Source organism: Condylura cristata, unplaced genomic scaffold (genome assembly GCF_000260355.1).
Source record: "Condylura cristata isolate star-nosed mole 26May11 unplaced genomic scaffold, ConCri1.0 scaffold00011, whole genome shotgun sequence".
Lineage (NCBI taxonomy): Eukaryota > Metazoa > Chordata > Mammalia > Eulipotyphla > Talpidae > Condylura > Condylura cristata.
Genome location: NW_004567112.1, coordinates 27844812 through 27865860, shown reverse-complemented (window position 1 = coordinate 27865860; position 21049 = coordinate 27844812). Strand labels below are relative to the sequence as shown.

Below are 21049 nucleotides of genomic sequence, written 5' to 3'. Positions count from 1 at the left end.
TCCTCACTAACACACTAAAATTGTTCAGTTTATACAGTACTTAAAGAGGCTGTTTCATGTAGAACCATAGTCAATGATTCATAAAACTCTAGACACTAATATTTAGTCCTACTGATCACTTAATAGTTCGAAAATCTGTGACTTCTGTCAGTCATCCCTAATTAAAACATGTAAACAAATAAAAACCAAAAAGATACCTTAATGTAAACTGCAGAGCTAACCATCAAAGAAAATATATAGGAATCCTTTTCATACTAGTAAATATCTCTAGAATTAAAGGCACACTAAAATGGGGTTCTTTGAGTTTAAGCTTTTCCTGTACTTTCTAACTAAATGAGTTTCTGAAATATAAAATTTGAGTCTAATTTCTCTGTATTTTCACAAAAGATACAGATTAGTTCACTTTTCCAATGTCCAGGGTGTTTCAACTTAGAAAGTGAGCTGTAGGTTTTGCAAATTGTTTTCCTAAATGTGCCAGATTTTTTATGTATTCATTCACTCAAAAAAAAAAATTAGAATACTTTTTGTCCCCCAGTGCTTTGCTTTTTTTTTTTTTTTTTTAAGATTTATTGATTGATGCATAGAGAGCCGGGGTACAAGTCAGAGGTGCAGGAATGGTGAGAGGATACACCAGAGACGAATGGGGAGCAGAACAGGCCGACTGATGAAGTACACTGCTGAGGGGAGCAGCAGGCGGGTCAGGAGAGGTCTGCCGCGCCATGTGGGTCACCTCTGGGGCGGGGATCAAGCTCATGCTGAAGTGGCTTTAGCTTCTTAGTGCTCTGCTTTAACCTGCTGTGCCACCGGGGAGGGCCCACTTTGTTTCTATTTACAACAAAAATGCAAGGTTATTTTTTAAAGAATTGGGCATCTCTAAGTTGGTCCAAGAGCAAATTTGATATTGAATAATTTCTCCTAGGGAAGAGTTTATAAATTAAATCACTTGTATTTTTTGTACACACTGCAGTGTTTCTAAATGTCTGAAATAATTTCAACAGCAGAACTAATAATTTTTATTTTTTAATGATTGCAACTCTTACATTGCTTAAAAGTGGTAATGTTCCTTGAGTCAGACATTAACACAGCAGTGCAGCAGTCCATCTTCTTGCCTCAGTGCTGTCACACCAGCCGGAGTGGAAACTGCAGGGAGCAGACAAGTTCATAAAAACTACTTGTAGAGCAGCATCTGATGAAGCCACATGTAATGGTTCCCCATAAGGAAAGTATGTGAATACTGCTTTTGCAAAGGATGAAATATATTACTGTAATTTTAGCTTGTGCTTTGTACTATGCTTTCAATGAGTTATTTAAGTCTTTTTAGTGATCTTTGTCCTCGTCCACTTAAAAACTAAATCATAGTAAATATTGTATAAAATAAAAATGTCATTATATCTTAGTTAGGGAACATGTACATAGACATTGAAAGAAGGTTTAAAAAACAGTTTTATTACGCAATTGTAAAACACCAAAATATAGATTCATCTTTGATATGTAACACACTATAAATGTATTTTGTACAGCATCTGGTTTAAAAGGTGCCTTAAGTTTACCATTAATTGCTTTGTTCTATATATAGATTATATCCAGTGTATCATTTTTAAGTAAATAACCTTATTTTAGTATACTTTAGTGACGTGTTTTGTGATATTCTACTTAAATGCATTATGTACCCAAAGTCACATGTCTGGTGAAATTTTATAACAGATAAGCTAATGTACATATCTGTGACCTTGAGATGGGCATTTCAGCGGTTAGAAACCCCATATGAAGAATGGAGCCGGTAAGTAGCCACCCACTCACTCATTTCCTCAGTTTAGAGAAACTCTAGACCTAGTTTTTTTTTTTTTTTTCTTTGAAAAAAGAACAAAACATTTGTTCTCATGACAGAAGTTTTGGAAAACATTGGAGAAAATAAAGATAGAAATAAAAATCACTTAAAATTTTATTGCCACATGGTACCACTATTTACATATGAATATTGCTTTTCAGTCATCTCTGCATTTTTATTTTACAATATTAAGATCATAGCATGTCATGTATCCATTGAAAACATAATTTTAAAACAAACTACATAATTTTCCAGCAAGTAGATGGAATATTTTATTTTTGTTATTGCCCACTGAATATCTGTGTTATTTCCATTGTTTAAGAAAGCATAATGTATCGAACATCCTTCCACATAGCTTTCTATTTTATTTTCTTAGATTCTATTCTTACAAATGGGACTAGTGGATATAAAGCTTTAAAAGATTGAGGGTTTTGCTTTTTTTTTTTTAAGTTGAAGTTTTGGCAAATATTGCCTAATATACTACCTAGAGCCATTTTTTACTTACTCTCCTACCCACAGTGTATCAATGTGCATGTCACTACCTGTACAGGTAATTTCTCCAAATTTTTTCTCTCTTTTTGCACAGTATATGTTTTCTTGTCCTGTGATCTGACCTATGGTGTTCCTACTACAGAATTTACTTTTTGAAAAGTTGGAACTTTGAGAATGGAAAGCCTGGAAATAGCTGTATTATGTAGCATATCATTTTCCGGTACTCAGCCTCACCATCTGTTGGGGCTGTTTTCATTTGTATGTAAATTTGTTGTGCCCTCTGATGCCTTTTCTTAGGCAGTTGAACATGTTGCCTGTCAGATGGCTGACGTGTTTTCCTCAGTCCTTTGTAGCTGAACATATTTTGTGTGTGTGGATATTTTGACAATTAACCTTGCCCTCTGTCGCTTATTGTTACCGTGTCCTGTTAATACTTCCTTGGGCCTGGGAAATTTTTCTGGGTTATTTCTATATTTCCTTCCTTCCTTTTACTTTTTCTGGATTGGAGTTACTAAAATATATATCTTTAATGAGTAATAGATGATTATTTATCTTGATGCTCAGATCAACATAGTCTTGGTGACTAGGAGTTCATCAAACTAACCCCTGAGTCTTGTTAGCACATAGCTTTCAGTTTTTGAGCACTTACTACTACTTGACACACCAACATGTTGCAGCTTTTTCTGGTGTTTTCCTTGCCCAGTCATGGAGTCAATCATTTTTCCTAGGCTCTCTGGTACTTTATGTGTGTGTGTGGGGGGGGGGGAGGTAGGGAGAGGCGGTATAGAAATGAGGGTGTAGGTGACACATAATCAAGATAAATTTCCAATTGTCTATTGTTTCTAGTAATTAACATTTCAGAATTTTCACTTGTGCATTTTTGGATCTTTGGGCATTTCATGATTATAATTTTCCATGGGTATTTTGGCAGTTGGGCCTAGTTACTCATCTTTGTATTAGTGAATCCCAGTTTGGTTCTGTTCCTCAATTTCCTGTTTTTATCAGGGAGTGGTAAGACAATAGCTGTTTGAGCAAATTTGAAAGGTAATCCTTACCTACTCAGGGCATTTGCACCTCCCCTACTCTGTTTACCTCCTCTGCCCTGCCCCAAAAGTTTTGTCATCGTCAGGCCAGGTTCAAGGAAACTTTCTGAATGGGGAATGGTGTTCCAGCTACAGCTAGAAGAGGAGTTTTTTGAGAGGTTTACTGGAGGAACTCCAGAGCCTGAGAAGAGTTCTAAGAAACTTTTTATGTGCATAGGTCCTCTTCATGGTGTTCTTCCATAAGAATAAAGGTTGGAGGTATTTTGACACTGCTGTGGTTTATGGAGACAAGTCTCTGGATTAACTCCAGTGGGAATTGGTTTCAGTAAGCTGTCACAGGTCTGGGTTGTGGGAGCATCCTGTGTCCAGACAGTTGGTAGCTAGCTACCCTGTTAACTGTGGAGGCTGGGGGGAGGACACGGACTGCTCTAGCTCGAGACAGGCCACTGCAGCTGACTGCCTGGTACTCCAGCTGCCCCTTCCCACCCACTTATGAGGGGCTTCTCTGGAAACACTCCCATATCTCTTAACAGTCCCAGATGTGTGGGTCGTGATTTCCTGTTACTGTTTCATTTCACACTTGATCTCTATTTTTCAGGATTTATTCACTAAAATTCCCTGATTTGTGTTTAGATATCTTTTTTTTTTTTCATTATTTTTGAACAATTTATATTTTCCAACCAGTTTTACGGTGGTATAATACCATTGTATGCTTGATCCATTTTCATATTTTGGATGCCACAATTGGAGGGAATTTTTACATTGACCTGGATCACGGGGGAATCTATATGCAGAGTACCAAAAGAATTTCTACCCAGAGATACTAGATGCCTCAGTCGAGATAAATCTAACATTAAATTTTAGATTTCATGTTGATCTGGAATCCTAATTTTAGAAATGTTTAAGCAGCAAAATATGCCCTTAAAGTTGATTCTATGGTTTGTGCAATTTGCATGAGAAACAGTCTAGGTAAAAGGCCATTGTTTCTCCAGTTTTCATCCTAGAGACTTTCCTGGTATGATCTACTCAAGCTGCTGGCAGAATTTACCTGTTAGCACTTTCATAAACTCCTCTTGAGTATCACACAGGAGGACTGGCAGATCTGTACTCTTTATGGAGGTCAACTCTGCCAATTATGTACAATGAATTCTAAATGAAAATCTGAGAAGACCCGCCCTGGTGTTTCCACTTAGCATACTATGAGAGCAGAATTGAGATGAAAGAGGACAGTGTTGTCTTTGTAGCAGCAAGGATGATCTGGTGCTGGCTTTCCAATCTTTGATGAGGGATGACACAGACAATTAATTGTGCCTTGAGTCAGGACTGATCTTGGTATCTGAGCTGCACTGCCCTAGAGCACTTGGAAAAGGGGAAGAGCACAAGGTGAGTTTTGCAAGTGTGGTCAACATAATGAAGTACCAGGATGAGAGCCATTAGACTAACCACCTTATACTCCAAGTGAAAAGAATTCAAAGTTAAACCGTCAGTGGCAGAGTGACCTGGGACACTGTTCCTCTTTGACACTGCAGCACACTGAGTACACAAAGCTCAGTGGGAAGTCCTGAGGGGTTATTACTTCAATTAATGACCCCTGGGATACAATGAGAAGGGCTGGGAACCTTGTTAACCCCAAGGGTTAAATGATTGACATCTCATACCTCTTTACTCTAGAATATGTAATTTTAAAAAAATGCATATATTGTTATTGTAGGCCATAATCATAAATCTGAGTAGTAATATCTAGTTCAGTATTAATGTGATTGCCTATTATGGTGGCCTCTGAATGTTTTATGAATGTTTTACAATTAACTGAAATTGTAAGTTAAATAAGGAATAGAATTACCAACATCACATTTATTCCAAGTAGTTTGATTCTGTCCCATATTTCTACCTACTTCAACAAACCTTTTCATTCTCTGTAAGTAAACCAGGCAGAGATGTGAAGGGCATCACTTTATTCTAATGTTCTTCATCATTTAGGGAGATTTTTCTGACAGTTTTCCTTTATATCCTCTTTCAGCTCCCCTCCTGGTTGAGATACTAACATTGAGGGTGGTGGTAAGCTATTAGAGGAAGTAAAGAAGGTGAAGGCTATATACATTTTAGCTCATGGCTGGCATGTCTGGGCTTTTACCCTGCATGAGGAAAGGAGAAAGCAAAGTGAAATTAAAATCACAGATAAATAAGTTCACGGAAGGACTGATGTTATAAAAGATACTAGTTTTGTTTCCTGTGGTTAGCTCTCTTTGCCTTTGTTGCCATTTTTGAGGGAAAGACACTTAACAGGTTGGTCTTCTGCTGCTCTGCAGTGGCTGGAGGCTGGGTCCATATTGTCCAAGATCTCACCTCTATATATAGCTTCTTGGGAAGAAGTTTCTTTGTATCATAAGATTAGGAAACAGGAAGGAGAACGGTTTCAAATGTTCTAAGGACTTTTCCAACCATAGGAGGAGCAAAACCAAAAAAGCTGAACAAAGGGTGTGCCAAAGGGCTGGAGGCCAGCCTTGCTGTCTCAAAGGCACATGGGCCCAGCTTCACGGGTGCCAGGCAGACCCTGCCCAGGAGGAGCCCTCTAGTCCTCTGGTTCTTAAGAAATATCCAAACCCAGTGCGAATAGAGGAAGGCCAAGCCAGCCACGCTGTCCATGCAGAAGTCCAGGAAAGAGGTAGACCCCTGGATGGACCCCAGCCCAAGCCTGGCCAGAACCCCAGGCCCAGGAAAGATAGGTGAGTCCCCGAAGTCATGGCAGAGCTGTGTCCAATGTTCAGGTCTTGAATATCAGGAGGCCCCCAAATGTAGTGCCTGGTGGGCTTCTCTTTATTACTGATCCCTGGGTTAACTCAAACCACACTCTCTCACCCTTTTGCAGCTCAGCCATGGCAAAGGTGGTCACTGTGCTTCCACTCTTCTGCCCCTCGGTGGTAGAGACTGAGGTCCGGTGGTGACCTCCAAGCACCAACTGCCCGGTGCCCGGCCCTGGGCCAAATTCAATGCTTACTGCAAACAGGTAGACCCCACGCTCAGGGGCTTGGAAGTACCCCTGTTGGGGAAAGTAGCTGCTGCCAATGTTGGTGTGAGTAGTGCTGAACTTCACCGTCTGCGGGGCAGTTGTCCCTTCTGAAAAGCTGGCATAGAAGACCACGGGGGTGCCTGGAACACAAGGGGGAACTGCTGAGTGACATCCTTCTTTGGATGGGAGTTGAAGCCCTGAGACCTGCCTTCTCACCTTACTCACTTAGAAATAGGTGTCTGTCATAGTAACCTGGATATTTCCAATGACAATGTATCTCAGGGAGGGGAACTACCTAGCTAAAGGTCAGTATTGCACTAATTGTGAGAAAGGAAGATAAATACAGTGTATTGTCTCTTCTGGGGCACATTTAGTAAAGTAATTTTTTGTTTCATCCTTTTTCTTTCCAATACCCTCGAGGGAGAGTGTTACAGTATAAGGCACTTGTTTTCTTATAATATTGCTGGGGAATAAACAAACAAATCCCAGTGCACAGGAGGGCTGCTTGGCTTTTGTTGCCATCCTCCTCAGCTTGGTTTCCAGGAACTGATCCAACTAAGATCGGGTGCCTAACTGGTTGCCCCAGTGGCCGTCTGGGGAGGGAAGGCAGTTCTCTTGACTCCCAGACCACTGCTGCCTGCTAGGAATCTTTAGATACCCAGAGAAAAGAGAAAATGTGACCGGCACCTGGAGGAGATAATATAACACTGGAGTTGTTTACAGAGCAATGGAGGGAGGAGAAAAGCAAACACCTGGAGCCTTGCCCTCACCCTTCAGAGGAAAGAGGAGTGGGGCCGGGGAAGTCTCTTTATGCCTGTCATCTTAATGTTTTCAGAATGCTTCAGCGCTCTGGAGTACAGATAGGGAAGCTGCGGCTCAGGAAGGGGCAAAAATGGCACACTAATAAACTACCCAACAGGGAGCTGCCCTTGGGTCCCCTACTTTCTGGTGTTCTCACCTGATGAGTGCTTTAGCCAACCCTAGGAGGTAAGAAAGAATGTGGGCGTGCAACCCCCTGCCCACCGCAAGCAACTGGAGGAAAGTGCTCTGGGGGGGAATGGTGGCCTTGAATGTACAGTGAGGCGGGAGTCAGCCCACTGGGCTGCCTAGCTAAGAGTCAGGGAGGGGAGGACTGGCCCCGACATGGGCCATACCGACTGGGGCCCAGCCGTGACACTGGCCTTGGCACGGACAAGGTCGTGGTCCTCGCGTACCCTCAAAGAGCGTGGAGTTGAGCCCAAACTGCATTTCTCAAGGAGTAAAAACAAAGCCTTCAAGGAGGAGCAATGTGCACAGCAGCTAGTGACATGTGCTGGGACTAGCGAGCCAGCTCTTTCGGCCTCCAGTCCAGGAATAGCCCAGTGAATGGAAGAAAAGGCTGTTTTTCTCTAGTTCCCGAAGATTTTCTGAGAATGATTGGAGATTTCAGAACAGCGGCCCTGTCAACGACGCAGGTCAGCGGCTCGCTCTGCAGTTCCCCCGGCTCCCAGCAGGGGGGGCGCCGGCCCAGCCAAAGGCAGGCTGGCCGAGCGCGCCCCCTGCCGTTGCGGGGCTCCCTCTCCACTGCGCCTCCTGCTTGCGCGATGGAGCAGGGCTCTGAAGGAGACCCCACTCAGTGGCAGTGGACCTTTCAGGTGGGAGGCTGTGATTCACTGACTTGCTAACAGGCGGGCTCAGAATGGGCTTGCCTGAAGGGCACAAATGCAAGCCCTCTAGTCTCCCTGCAAGATAAGGGTGATTTTTAATTTTTATTTTGATGAGGAAACATTATTTTAGAAATTACAAAATATCTCAGTGATAAGCGCCAGAAAATTCTAAATGCATTAGCATGTTGAGACCTTACACCACTCATAGGGAGAAAAATGATGGAACAATTAGTGTAGGCAGATAAAGCCTCCACCCTGAATATTCTGGGGAATGGAAAATGTTGACTGGTTTCTACAAAATGTCAAGAAAATGATAGACATCTGGTAAATTTCTCTTACCCATCACAATAGCCCTGTGACACAGGTGGTGATTCTCCCGTTTTACAAAAGGAGAAACTGAGATGAGTCAGCGGTATTTTAGAGCTCAGGCTCGCTCTACTCTTAGGAAGATACAGGCCTCTGTGGCCATCAAGGAGGGTCAGCAGGAGGAAGACCTTGAGCTTTCCACATGCCAGGCTACACAGGGTACAGACAACCCAGATGGCGGCCGTGGGCTTGGCCCTTGGGCACCAGCACCAGCCTCTCTGGCAGGAGAGTCACTGTAGGCCGCATGCAGGGAGCGGCTAAGGAGGTTGACTGCGCACTGTGTCGGCCAGGCCAGTTTCCCCAGCCCAGGGCCCTGGGACCTTGCAGGGACCAGTCATCTAGAGCCTGTTACAGGGGAGGAGCCATGCCCTAGAGACAGCCAGGCCAGGGTCAGGGCGACTCTGGACTGATGCTGTTTCCAGGGTCAGGTGGCAACAATACATTGTTGAGTGGATGTGATGATTCAACATGACAAAGCCCAAAAAGGGGGATACAGGGGGCCTGTTTCAGGTCCTGAGCAGCAAGGCAGGTCAGCTGTGCAAGGTGGTTCCCCCCTTCTGGTGCCCAGAGCTCTTCCTGCATTCGCTTCCCCTGGTGTGCTGCCCCTCTCAGGTAACATCAATACCTGTGCGCACACACTCTCTCACTAGCCTTCTCTGTTGCAAAAGAGGTGCTTATAGACAACCCTGTCCTAGATTCACCTAGTCTCTCTGGGTCCAGGAACTCACCTGCCTCCCTGGGCTCAGCTCCCAGGGCACCCATGACTGGCTGGCCAACATGTGCATCTGCCAAAGTCTCCACTTGCTTCCTGTCCCTCCTCCTGGGAGCTTCCAGATCTTTCTGCTTCTTCTTTCCTTTCCTGTTCAGCATGGCCTGCAGCTTTCCCAGATCCAGGCTGACATTTGCTGCCAAAAGCCCTTGGAAGTTCCCAAAGAGGCTGTGGAAAAGCTTCTGGTGGTGCTCTAAGTCGAGCTCAGTGATGGCCAGAGCTCCACGGAGGCCCTCGAGGGAGCTGTTGAGAGAAGTGGCCCAGGAGACCTCACAGCACTGCCCTACTTGCTTGACGTCTGAGCTCAGGCGCTGGAGCTCCTGCGCCAGCCAGGCCAGGTCCATTCCACCGGCCTCCTCTCCCGAGGCATCGTGGCTGGGCTCCAGGTGCTCTGCCTGCAATGGGGACTGCACTTGGCCTCCCGCCCTGCCCTGCCCGCTATCCACCATGGCCTGCTCCAGGGTCGTCACCCGGGTGGCCAGGGCATCCCAGCCCTGCGCCTGCTCCTGCAGCCCGCTGGCAGCGTCCTGCAGAGCCACGCGGATCTGCTCATAGCGCAGGGGCAAAGGGGGGGTCTCCTCCTCTGACATCTTCTCCATCACCTCCTCCCCAAAGAGGGCGGTCAGCACGGCCTCGTGCCGCAGCGCGTCCTCCAGCAGGGCGGCAAAGGAGCTGTGGAGCTGTTGGATCTCGCCGCGGAACTTGGCTTCAGCGGCCTTCAGCGTGTTGACCTCGCTGCCCAGGGCCCGCAGCTGGCTCCGGAGCCGCGACGAGTCATCCCGGGCCCGCTCACCTTCTGCCTTTTGCGACTCCACGGCCAGCGACAGAGCGTCCACGGCGCTGCTCAGGGCCTGCAGGGAAGAGCCGTCCTGCTGGCGCCGTTCGTCCAGACTCACCTGGGTCTCCTCCAGGGCCCGCGTGTGGTCTCTCTGGCCCTCCCTGATGACATCCAGATCGAAGTAGAGCTTCTGGCAGTTGCAGTCTTTGACATATTTGATGAGGTCGGCGTGGCCGCCCTGCAGGTGCTGGAGGGTGAGGTTAAGCTCCAGGAGCTGCCGCTCCATCTCTTCCTTATTCTCCTCCATGATGAGTGACTTCTCCATCAGGATCACCCGCAGCTCTCTCAGCGCAGTGTGATTCACCTGCAGCTCCTTCACCAAATGCTCCACCTTGGTGATCTGATCAAAGGTCTCATCAGATTCGGAATACAGCTCCTTGATCTCACCCCCATGCTGGGCCAGAGTCTCCCTCATGTCTGCCAGGGTGCTCTGTAACTCCTCTTCCCTGTGGCCAGTGGCCACATGCAGAGCCGAGAGATTCCTCTGCAGCTGACCCAGTCTGGCCTGCAAGCTTTCTGGCTCTGGCCTGGCTGCTGCTCCTGCGGAAGCCACCAGCAAGCTGCCATTGACCCCCAGGGATTCCTGGGCCTTAAGGAGCTTCTTCAACTTCGTGTCCACATTGGCCTGGACCTCAGAGAGGGAGAGCTGCAGAGAAAGCTGCTGGGCATGCAGGCGGTCCTCCATGTCCTCCTGCATCTGGCTCACTTTCTGGACGTTCTCCTGGACCTTGGACTCAAATTTGGCACCGAGCTCCTGGAAGTCAGACCTGACCACAGCACTCTCTTGGACCCTCTTGAGGGCCTGTTGGTTGGCCTCCATATCAAGAGAGAGGTTTCGTATGGCCTGGGAGAGAGTGTGCAGGCTTTGATTGAAGCTCCTCCAAATGGGGTTGAAGTGGCCTTGTAGGAAGGCATCCATGTGGAGCAGCAGCACTTCCGAGGATCTGCCAGGAAGCCCTGCAGCAGACACACGTGTTTACATGGTCCTGGGGAGGGGTGGGGACTAGAAGAGGGAACTTCAGAGGTCTGGGCCTTCTTACCTCCCTTCCCACTCCTCCCCTCAGCCCTTCCACCTGCCACTCACCAGACTCCGTCCAATTGGCCTCAGTCTGGTTGGCCTCAGCCGTTGTAGCTGTGAGATTGCTTGGTAGGGCCTCCCACAGGCCTGCGGGGTTATCTGCCACTTGGTGAACATCATTTTGAAGGTCTCCCAAAGCGCTGCTGCTGATCCCTGTGGCTAGCTGGCCTGGGTATACATGAGAGAGAAGCTTCAAGGGCTAACTCTCCAGGACTGGGTATGTCATGAGATAGGGAGGAGAATTTGGAGGAGCTAAGAAACCTTTACTCTCAGAAGGGAAAATGCAAGACAAATGAACCTTCATCCTGCCCCCTATACCCACAGCAGACATGAATAATCAATCATGGCACATTTTCTCCCTTAGCTCCATGTGCATGGCCTCTAAAGATCATTCTAGGCTTCCATTGTTAATAGATAGGATGGTGAAACTCATTCACTATCCCAGCATTGAAGTCAGCCATGAAAGGCTCTACTAATGGTGTCTTGGTGGTTCTCCTGTACTGCCTTGACACCAGGAACAGCTTGACTTCCTGGTACTGGTTAGCAGGGTGTGGGGATGCTTCTGCCAGGTCCTAGAGCTTGTGCATTTCTGGGGGAAAGAAGTGCCAAAGAAAGTGTCCTTTCCAGAAAGTGGATCAAGGAAAAGGGTGCATCTGCTTAGCCAGCAGGCAGGTTACTAAGGACTCTCCTTGTTGTAGAGTTGAGAAAATAAATGTAGGGGTCACAGAGGCATCTGTGCTGATTCTGGAGGCAAAGTTTTCCTGAAATGACACCGCTTCTGAGGAGAAAGCGCCTGGGTGCATGGGTGCTTTCCACCTGCCTGCCCCTTCTGCATCTCCTGGGAAAGGAACATACCAGGTTCAAGGCTGACTGGCCTATCCCAAGGCTCCTGATGGCCATCACCTGGATCTGGAGGCTCAGGGATTGCCATGGGATCTGTAGAGAAGAGGCATGGAATATTGACACCAGAGCTCATGACACCTAGGGTCAGAGGTCACAGAGGCAGGGGGCCACGGGGAGCCCTACCGTGATGCTGGCAGTCAGGGCCTGCAAAGCCTGGGCAGCACCTCCAGGCCACAGAGGCCAGCACCTTCTGCTTGATCTGGTACACTGGCTTGTGGGCCATGCGGTACCTAGGGGAAGAGGGCCAGCTCAGCAACTCCAATGTGAGCCAATGCAGGGCCTGGACCAGGGGCCCGCCCTGCCCCACCCTACTCACATGACTTTGACTTTCTGGCAGTCCGGCGCCCCCGGTGGACACGGCTGCTGTGAGTTGATGAGGAATTTCTGTGTTTTGCAAGCAGCTATGAAGGTGACCAGCCTGGACTTCTGGTAGGGGCACCAGTTACTAGGAAAAAAAAACAAGCCAGAGATGAGGGCTGCTGAGTTGTGCTCAGGTTCCCAACAACTCTCCCTAGAGGTCAAGTGGGAATAGCAGTGCAGAGAGATCGCATCCAGCTCCCTGCCCCACCTGCTAGGAATTCTGGAATCCATTAGCTTCAGCAGGGAGTGCTGCTCTGCATTATTCATTCCTCAATGCCAGGCTCCCAAGCAAAAGCTCCAAAACATTGCCTGCTCACCATCAACTACAAAACCCCCCTTCCCCAGGCCAGCACAGAAACTGAGGAACACCCTGCCCTCAAATCCCACAGCCGAATTGCTGATAGAGCCATGAAGGGCTCTCACTGTTTCTCCCGATGCCATGAGGTGGCTGAGCCCTCCACATGTTCTGACAGTGTGTGACCTGGAGCAAGGAACTTGGGGTGTTTCCATTACCCATCTATCAGACAGACATCGTCGCATGCAGCTGGGTATCAAGCCCTGGACCCTGACACATAATTGGTGAGTATGTGATGAGAGCCACGGCATTACCGCATCACTGTTCACATCTTCACTGGAGGCGGGGCTGCGCCCCATTACAGCCATTGTGAAAATACCTTTTAAGCAACCCAAGAGACTGCCCACGCCACAGCCCTACAGGGTATGCAGGGGGTTGCAGAGTTCCCTGAGCACCTGGGGGGCAGCCCCCTTCAATGCCTTCACAGTATATGCTGCTATGCGTCTCTGAGCGGGAGGGTGCTCACTAGCCCAAAGGCAGGCTGGGTGGGCTCAATAGAATGGATCAGGGGGTCTTCCCCCAACAGTCAGCTCCCAGAGTGCAGGTGACAGTGATCTCCATGGCCCAGTTCAGTTCAACACTAAACTGGGTGCCAGGTGCTAGGCTCAAGCTCAGCCATCCTTGGTGCCAACATGGAGCTCATATCTTCTCTTCAGGGTCTGAGGAAGAGCAGGCAATGTCAGAGAGTGTGGCAAGTGCTGGGACCTGGGGTGACTTTCAGGAGGAGGTATAATTGGGGAGAGAGTGAGATGCAGCCTTGGAAGCTATGATAAAAGCATGCGGTCCCACTGAAGTGGGGACAGGAAAGGGTCTGCGTTGGGAGGCTGCGGAGGGAATAAGAAACTGGGCTGTTGTTTTTCGTGCCATCTGAGAAGCTGGACTGTGTTCTGAAGTCACTGAAGTCATGCAGGGTTTAAGCAGGGAGGTGACATGACAGAACTCCCTGGTTCCTGGGCACTTAGGTGCTGGTGTCAGGATCCAGATGGATGGTGATGGAGGACATGGCAAGAAATGGCACCATCTGTGAGGTAACAGAAGGCAGTGTTCAGAGGCCTCAGTGATGGGGTGGCTATGGGGGTTGTGGTTTCATCCTCTGGAGCTGGTCTCTATCCTGGAGCCATCACACTTCTAGGGACTGGGGGAGGCTTTGAAGAGGGATTGAGTGGCCATATCTACATGCTTTCCCACTTGGCTTGCAAAAGTCTGGCATCCAAATTTTACCCTCTTGGCAACAGAGTGAAAAAGCATCTTAGAAAAATGACTGAATTTGGAGTCCCCCCCTGGTGACACAACGGGTTAAAGTGCAGCACCATAAAGCTCACTGCAGCCGCTTCAGTGCAAGTTTGATCCCTGCCCCAGAACTGACCCACATGGCCCAGCAGACCTCTCCTGACCCGCCTGCCATTCCCCCCAGCATTGTACTTCGTCCATCTGCCTGTTCTGCTCCCCGCTCTGTCTCTAGTGAATCCTCTCACCGCCCCTGCTCCTCTGGCCTATACCGCAGTTCTGTATGCATAAATAAATAAATCTTTTTAAAATGACTGAACTTAAGAGGAGACCTAAAGACACTGACATTAGCAGTTCCCCCTTACAAAAAAGCTCAGCAGAACATCCTATGACAAAATGGATTAGAATGCCCCATCCAAACAGCGCTTCCGATCAGTTTCTGTCTTTCTATTCTTAAGTAGCTGGAAATCCAAAGATGACCCCTGAGGAAAACCTGCATTATCAAAAAAGAAGGTCAAAGGAGCAAATGGAAGACAATTGACTAAGAGAAAACTGACCCCAAGCAGGAAGAAGAGTACTTCCCTAGAGTTGGGATTAATATTCCCAGACTGATAAAAGAACAAGAACAGAAAACTACTTTTAAATGGGTGCAAAACATTCTGAGACTAAAAATTGGAAATTAAAAATATGACAGTGGAAATACAAAAGAAATTTTAAAGAAAGACAGTAAAGTTTAAAATTTTCCCTAAACAAAGAGTTGGGGGGGAAAGAGGGAAAAGATCAGAATGGTAAAGAACCAACATCCAAACTACAAAATTTCCAAAAGGAGGAAATTATTGATGGAAAAAATCAAATATTACAGAAGTGGAGGACTTGAATTCTCTTATTCAAAGAAAGTGTGAACTACCAACAATATTCTGAAAATAATTCACATTAAAGCATGTCATTCTGAAATTTTAAAGCTCTGGGAATTGAGGTGATTCTACATGTTTGCAGAGAACAACACACGCGTGCCAGTAATTAGCATGGCCTTGAACCTCTCAACAGCAATACTGAACACTAGAACACAGTGGAGAATTACCTACAAAATAATGAAGGAAAATATTTCCTTTTGGAACCCTATACCCATCCCAACTATTAATCAGTGTTAGGAGAACAGAATAGATTTCTACAAGTCAGTTGTCAAAACATTTCTCTTCCGGTCCTACATCAGGGAGCTGTGCAGAAAAATATAAAAAGGGCTCATCTTTTTTTTTCAACTCTCAACTGTACGCAGCCTACATAGTCATATGAATGTAAATACTCAAAATGACAAGATTGTGGAATGATGACTGGAAAGGGTGGCTGTGCTTGTACATGTGTATTGGAACTGGAGTACGGAGGATGAATAAGAGCAGAAGCGCAGGTAAGACCACTTCCCAACACGTAGCAGTACCGGCGTGTTACTTAGAAGCCGGGGCTTCTGATTTTCTCAATAACATTTGTAGAAGGTTTGACTCCCTAGTGTCAGCAAAGTTTCTCTTTGGGGATAGACAGTAGGTATTTTACATAAGACTGACAAATTAACTTGTGGGACACAATGAAAAATAAAAAAGCAAGACAACAGAAATGAAACCAAATGTGGCGCCCATGAAGTTGGCCCTGATCTAGGCTTTCCAGGTCATGTGGACTTTGTTTCAACTCTGCACTGTAGCACTAAAACAGTCACAATAGACGAATGAGTGTGGCTGTGCTCCAAATAAAACTTAATTTACAAAAGAAAATGGGGGGGGAGTCAGATTTGTCCAGAATATTCGATTCCTGTCAATGGGTGTATTAACAAAATAAAACTTAATATATACATATACATATATAGACAGATAGATAGATAAAGTCATTTCCATCTAGATGAAAAAATGCAGATGAACCGGTAAGAACATTTTAGAAGACAACAGTGAGGCGTTTCTCATGTATCTAGATCTATCCATCTTGTATACCTCATTATCAAGACCATCTCTAATGCCGACTAATGAACAGTGGAACATGTCAGAGGACTTGACAAAACCGTTCAGTGAATGGTAAGATGGGACACATCAAAAATCTGGACAAAAGCAAAGAACGTTCACTCAGCACTGGAACAGTGGACAGTAGAAGTGCTGTCCCAGAACTCTGGGGCCGGGGGCCAGATGCTTATCTGCACAGACTGTTCCAAGCGCAAAATCTGTGGCTCCAGCCCCACCTCCGCCCTGGGTGCCATGGAGACCCTAGAGCTTAGGCTGAGCCCTGGGGAACGCGCTTTCTATGCCAGTGGTTCTCAAACAGGAGCGGGAACTCCCCCGCATTTGTCTGGCAGTTTGTGGAGACATTTATAGTTGTGACGGGGGTGGGGGCACCACTGGCATCTGGTGGGTGGAGGTCAAGGATTCTGCTAAACCCCTACAAAGCAAAGGACACCCATGAACAACAAAGAATTAGCCAGTCCCAAAGGTCAGTAGTATCGAGGTTGAGAAACGTGTTCTCCACAAAGTCCACTCCTTGTGCGTGCTCTCAGCTCCTGCAGAGGCTGCCTGGGCACATCCGGTCTGGTCCAGCCTGCCAGGGAGTGACTGGGACTTTCCACGTCCAGCTCCTAGAACCACAAGTGGTGCTGCCCATCCTTCCTGCCCAGGAACTTTCTCTCCTGACCTGCCCAAGCCACTGGCTTTGGTGGCTGCTATTCTCTCTGCCCACCATCCCCCTCCCTCAGCAGCCCCATACTCTTGGCACAGCACAGGCTGCTGGCCCAGAAGCCCTGGGAACATTCCTGACCTTTGCTTTGGTTTCCTCCTGCTTTTGGCAGCTTCTTGCTGGCCTTCTGCGCTCCAGCCCCCAGCCAAGCTGGGTGAAGCATGAAGCACGCCATTGTTCTCACTGCCTCTCGGTCTCAGGCCTACTCCCTCTTTACACCCTTTCTTGGGGAGACATGATGGGTGTCCTCATCTCCCAGGGGTCTGTTGAGAGGCAAGTACCAGCCAGGTTCGGTCCTATGCATTAAGGACTTGACCACCCCTTAGTGCCTTGCCCCATACAGAGAGTCAGTGGAGCCCCTTGGAATTGCTAAGTGGTTGCTGGAGGACTCCCCCCCAAAGACCCCAGACTCAGGGTGACCTTGAGTAAAACCTTCCCCTAGTCCTGGAAAGGTAAAGAAGATTCCTACTCTGGGCCCCTCCCTGGGGATAGGGGGTTGGGGGAGCTGTGGTGAAAGCAGAGACTCTCACAGGGAAGATGCTATTAGCTGGAGTGCCCTGAATTATGCATGTGCTACTTTTTGCTCCTGTAGGACACTTAAGTGCTCTTAACCAACCAGTAAATCCCACTGCCCCCTTAAGTCTTCCTGGAGAGGAAGGGTGCCTTCTTAGGCTTTCTTGCTTTCTGAGACGCTGAACATAGCTGTGAATGTGACCACCTGTGGAGAATTCTGTAGGACTCTGTCTCTGAGCGGTAAAGGGACCTTGGCAGAGAAGCCAGAGAAGCCAGAGGCCCACTCGGCATCACACCTGGAGCCATGGTTCTCTGAGTGTGACTCAGGCCAAGGGTTCGTCTCTGTTCACACCCAGGGCCCTGGGCCTTTAGGAGCAGAAACAGGTGCAGGAGAGCTCTCCCTGGTGGCACAGTGGGTTAAAATGCAGCACTATGAGGCTTCCGCAGCCACTGCAGCCCCAGTTGGATCCCCAGCAGAGGGGTGGCCCACATGGCACAGCAGACCTCTCCTGTCCTGCCCGCTGATCCCCTCAGCAGCGTACTTTGTCAGTAGGCTTGTTCTGCTCTCCACTGTCTCTGGTGAATCTTCTCGCCACTCCTGCACCTCTGGCCTGTGCCCTAGTTCTTGTATGCATAAATAGATAAATCTTTGAAAAAAAAAAAAAGAAAGAAAAAGAAAGCGGTGCAGCTGGCTAAAGACAAGCAGCCTAGGCTTCACCTTGCTCCTGTGACCTCCACCACCTAGGGGACTCCTCTGGGCTCCGAGCTCCCAACTGCAAAAATCCTCCATGCTCGCTGCATGTGGGCCAGGAGAAACTGCTCCTACTGGCAGAGGACTTCTCGGATCTGTAGCTAAGGGGTGTGGGCCCAGATGGGACCCCTCACTTCAGAGCTGTGCGGCCTTGGGTAGCCTCTCCACCCTCTGAACCTCAGGGCTTGTAAAGTAGAAAGAACTGTAGTGGCCTGTCAGCGTTGTCACAGCAGTGCAGAACAGCGGCACCTTGCCAGGGGCTCATCTCTCCTCATCACAAGTCCAGTCCCTTGGGAAAGGAAGTTCAGCTGATCTGTGGAGCCCACATCCTAAATGCAGCTCTCCCCACCCCCACCAATGCCAGAGAACACAAGTACCTTCTCCCTCTGAGGTCCCCAGGGCCCTAGGAAGCACTCAGCTATGCCCTTCTGCCCCTTGGGACCTAGTGGCTATGGGACTACAGCTGCAAAGCACCAACCTGGGCTGTTTGGCCTTGTCCTTTGAAAGGGACTGATCTGGGTCAGTGTCTAGTGGCTGTCCTGGTCCTGGGCTCCAGAAATGGGCCTGAAAAGCGCATGTCAGCAAGGCCTGACTCGGCAGCCCGGCACAGGGGTCTGCCAGGCTCTTCCTGAGTGCCCCGCGCCCGTTTCACCTCCCCTTCCCCTGTTGCAAGAGGGAGCTGGAGTAGCGTTTCCGCCTCTCCCTGCACTGGAGCACTGGAAGCAATCAGCCCAAGGAAGCTGGTCAGGGTTTCCTTCCTTTCCCACCAGCCCCTCTGCAGTCCTGCACAACTTGGGCTTGCCCTGTGGGGACCACGGCTTCCGGGGTTATGGGAAGGAGACCCAGAGAGCTGTGCAACCCCCTGGAGCCCTGAATCCAGGGTTTGGTACACTTGCATGGCATTCCTGGGCCATGGTGCCTTGTCCACACTGCTGGTGCGCTACACACACTGGGGCCACAAACATGGAAGAGGGACCGGGGTGGGGGGCGGGGGGCAGCCCATGAAGACAAGGCCTGCTCTCCCCAAGCTGAGGGAACACAGCCCCTTCCCATGGGCTGTGGGAGAATGAAGGGCTTCTCCTATCTCTTTCCCTTCCATTTGGACCCCCCCATGCTCCCTTTCATCAAAATGAGGCAGGCAGCCCACCAACTGGGCATGAGCTAATGGTTTTGGTCTTGGTTCTGAAATCAGAGACAGATGTACATCAAGGTTCTCCCCCAGGAGTCATGTTCTCTTCCCAGTCCTGAGCAGAACTGGGGTCACGTCTCACTAGGCCCTTCTCCAGCTGACCCTCCCCACACAGACAGCCCCTCCGGCTCTGAGGGTCAGTGCTCATGCTCTGTTGGGAGTGGGTCCAGCAAACACATTCACCTTAAAGTGTCAGAACAGTACAGAACTGCCCAAAACATTGATTCTCTAGGCCAACACTGAGATCAGTCCCTCACAGCCAGGTGGGAGGCTCCATGTGTGTAAGTTGGCCCCCTTTATCCTCCAAATCCTTATAGAGACCCTCAAGTAACCGGTATATGAGGTGGGGGCTGGGGGCAGATATACTGGGTCCGGGGATGCCTCTGAGTGCACCAGGGACCCAGCATAAACTCTGGACTTCGACTCACATCCTGATTGCAGCTCTCCAAGCTGTGTGACTGTGGGCCAGATGCTTAGCCTCTCTGAGCCTCAAGCTTCTCCTCTATAACTGTGGCTACTCGGAGGATTAACATGTGGCAAAGTGCCTGGCCCAGCAAACGACACCTGCTGCTCTAACAGTACAGTATCCTGAGGAGAGACCCTCAGGCCCACACCTTCCCTGCAGGAGGACCCCTGGTCCTAGACAAACAGAACCCTGAAAAGTGGCATCCTGGTCAGAACAGGAGTGTTCTGTGCACATCCAGAGAGGCACTGAAGAATAGCTTGCTTGATGGAGAGGCACTTCTTTTTGTTACAAAGAAAGAGTAGGGCACGTCTCTGCCAGGTTGAGGACTCAGAATCCAGCCCCCAGGAGCAGCCGTCCTCTCTATGGCTGAGCTGGGCTAGCCCATGGGGCTTAGTTTTTAGAACCTACTCACTGTGAACAGCCGGAGCCACTGCCACACCAGCGAAGACTTCCAGAACCGTATCCCCTTAATGCCCCATGCGGGGTAGACAATGGCAAAGAGTGTCCCCCAGGGACTGCCCACCCAGGTCAGTTCTCTGTCAGGCCGGGGACTTCATATGGCTCTTAGCCTGGGGTGCCCAGTCCAGACTGCCTAGGGGCGGTCACTTGAAGGGGAGTTTGGCGCCTGGCACCTCACTCAGTCTCCCAGCTGACCAGCAGGTAGATAATACAAGCCCATCTCACAGATGTGGTCCAGAGAGGCCTTGCTCTGGCTGAACTTAGATTCAGATTTCCATGACAACCTCCCACAAGAATTTCAACCTCCTTACCGTCGAAAGGGGTCGTTGTTGATGTCCTCAGTCTCTGCCCTCCTGGCCCCAGCCTGTCTAGAGTCATGTGGATCAGAGAACCAGGTATCTGAGACCTGAGTCCAGACCCCAGGCAGACCCCAAACTAGGGGTCCCCCGAGACCAAGTAACAGCGTCAGGATCATCATGGCAGTTGGGCAGACAGCCTCAGCGAGTGACTCCAGAAACTGCCAGTCACGTTGTCATGAAGTTAAGTCTCAGAAGGAAAAGAAAGCACAGGACAACAAAGAGAGGAAGTGGCCTGGGCTGGCCCACCCCGTAAGCCTCGTCCGGCCCCTCACCCCACTGCCTGGTCCCCATAGAGGCAGCCGACATCATAGGCAGGTTCCTGTGCTGGAGAGAACTCTGGTCAGGGACACTGGGGGTGTAGGAGACACAGGAAGGTGGCCCCACCATACAAGTGCCTGCGGGAACCTGCTCCCTGGGAGCAGAAGAACACAGCATGGAGGTGAAGCTGCAAGTGGTCTTGGGTCAGTCTCAGGGACCCTTCAGCCCAGTCACACTGGGAAAGGAGCTATCTGAAGTCCCAAAGGGTGTGGCCAGAGGCCAGGGCATAGGCATACCCTTTTGTGCCCCTGCCCACTTCCTCCACAGAGCCTGGTCGGTGGGGGCATCTATGATGCTGACTCTATATCCCCCAGTCCTACATCATCAGGCAGCACAGGTGGTTCTGGGAGGTTGGTCACTCTGGGCTGTGTGT

General features: G+C 48.9%; 1 protein-coding gene across 1 annotated transcript; it reads right to left on the bottom strand.

Annotated features, from left to right (window-relative positions):
* Positions 1–5303: 5303 nt before the first annotated feature.
* MMRN2 (multimerin 2) lies at positions 5304–20544 on the bottom strand. The gene is made up of 7 exons (XM_012723901.1): positions 20311–20544; positions 12290–12418; positions 12097–12203; positions 11926–12006; positions 11077–11238; positions 9114–10949; positions 5304–6513 (listed from the first exon to the last, which is right to left on the bottom strand). Exons 1-7 carry the CDS (start codon positions 20475–20477, stop codon positions 6128–6130), a joined length of 2868 nt encoding a protein of 955 aa, XP_012579355.1. The 5' UTR covers positions 20478–20544; the 3' UTR covers positions 5304–6127.
* Positions 20545–21049: the final 505 nt, after the last annotated feature.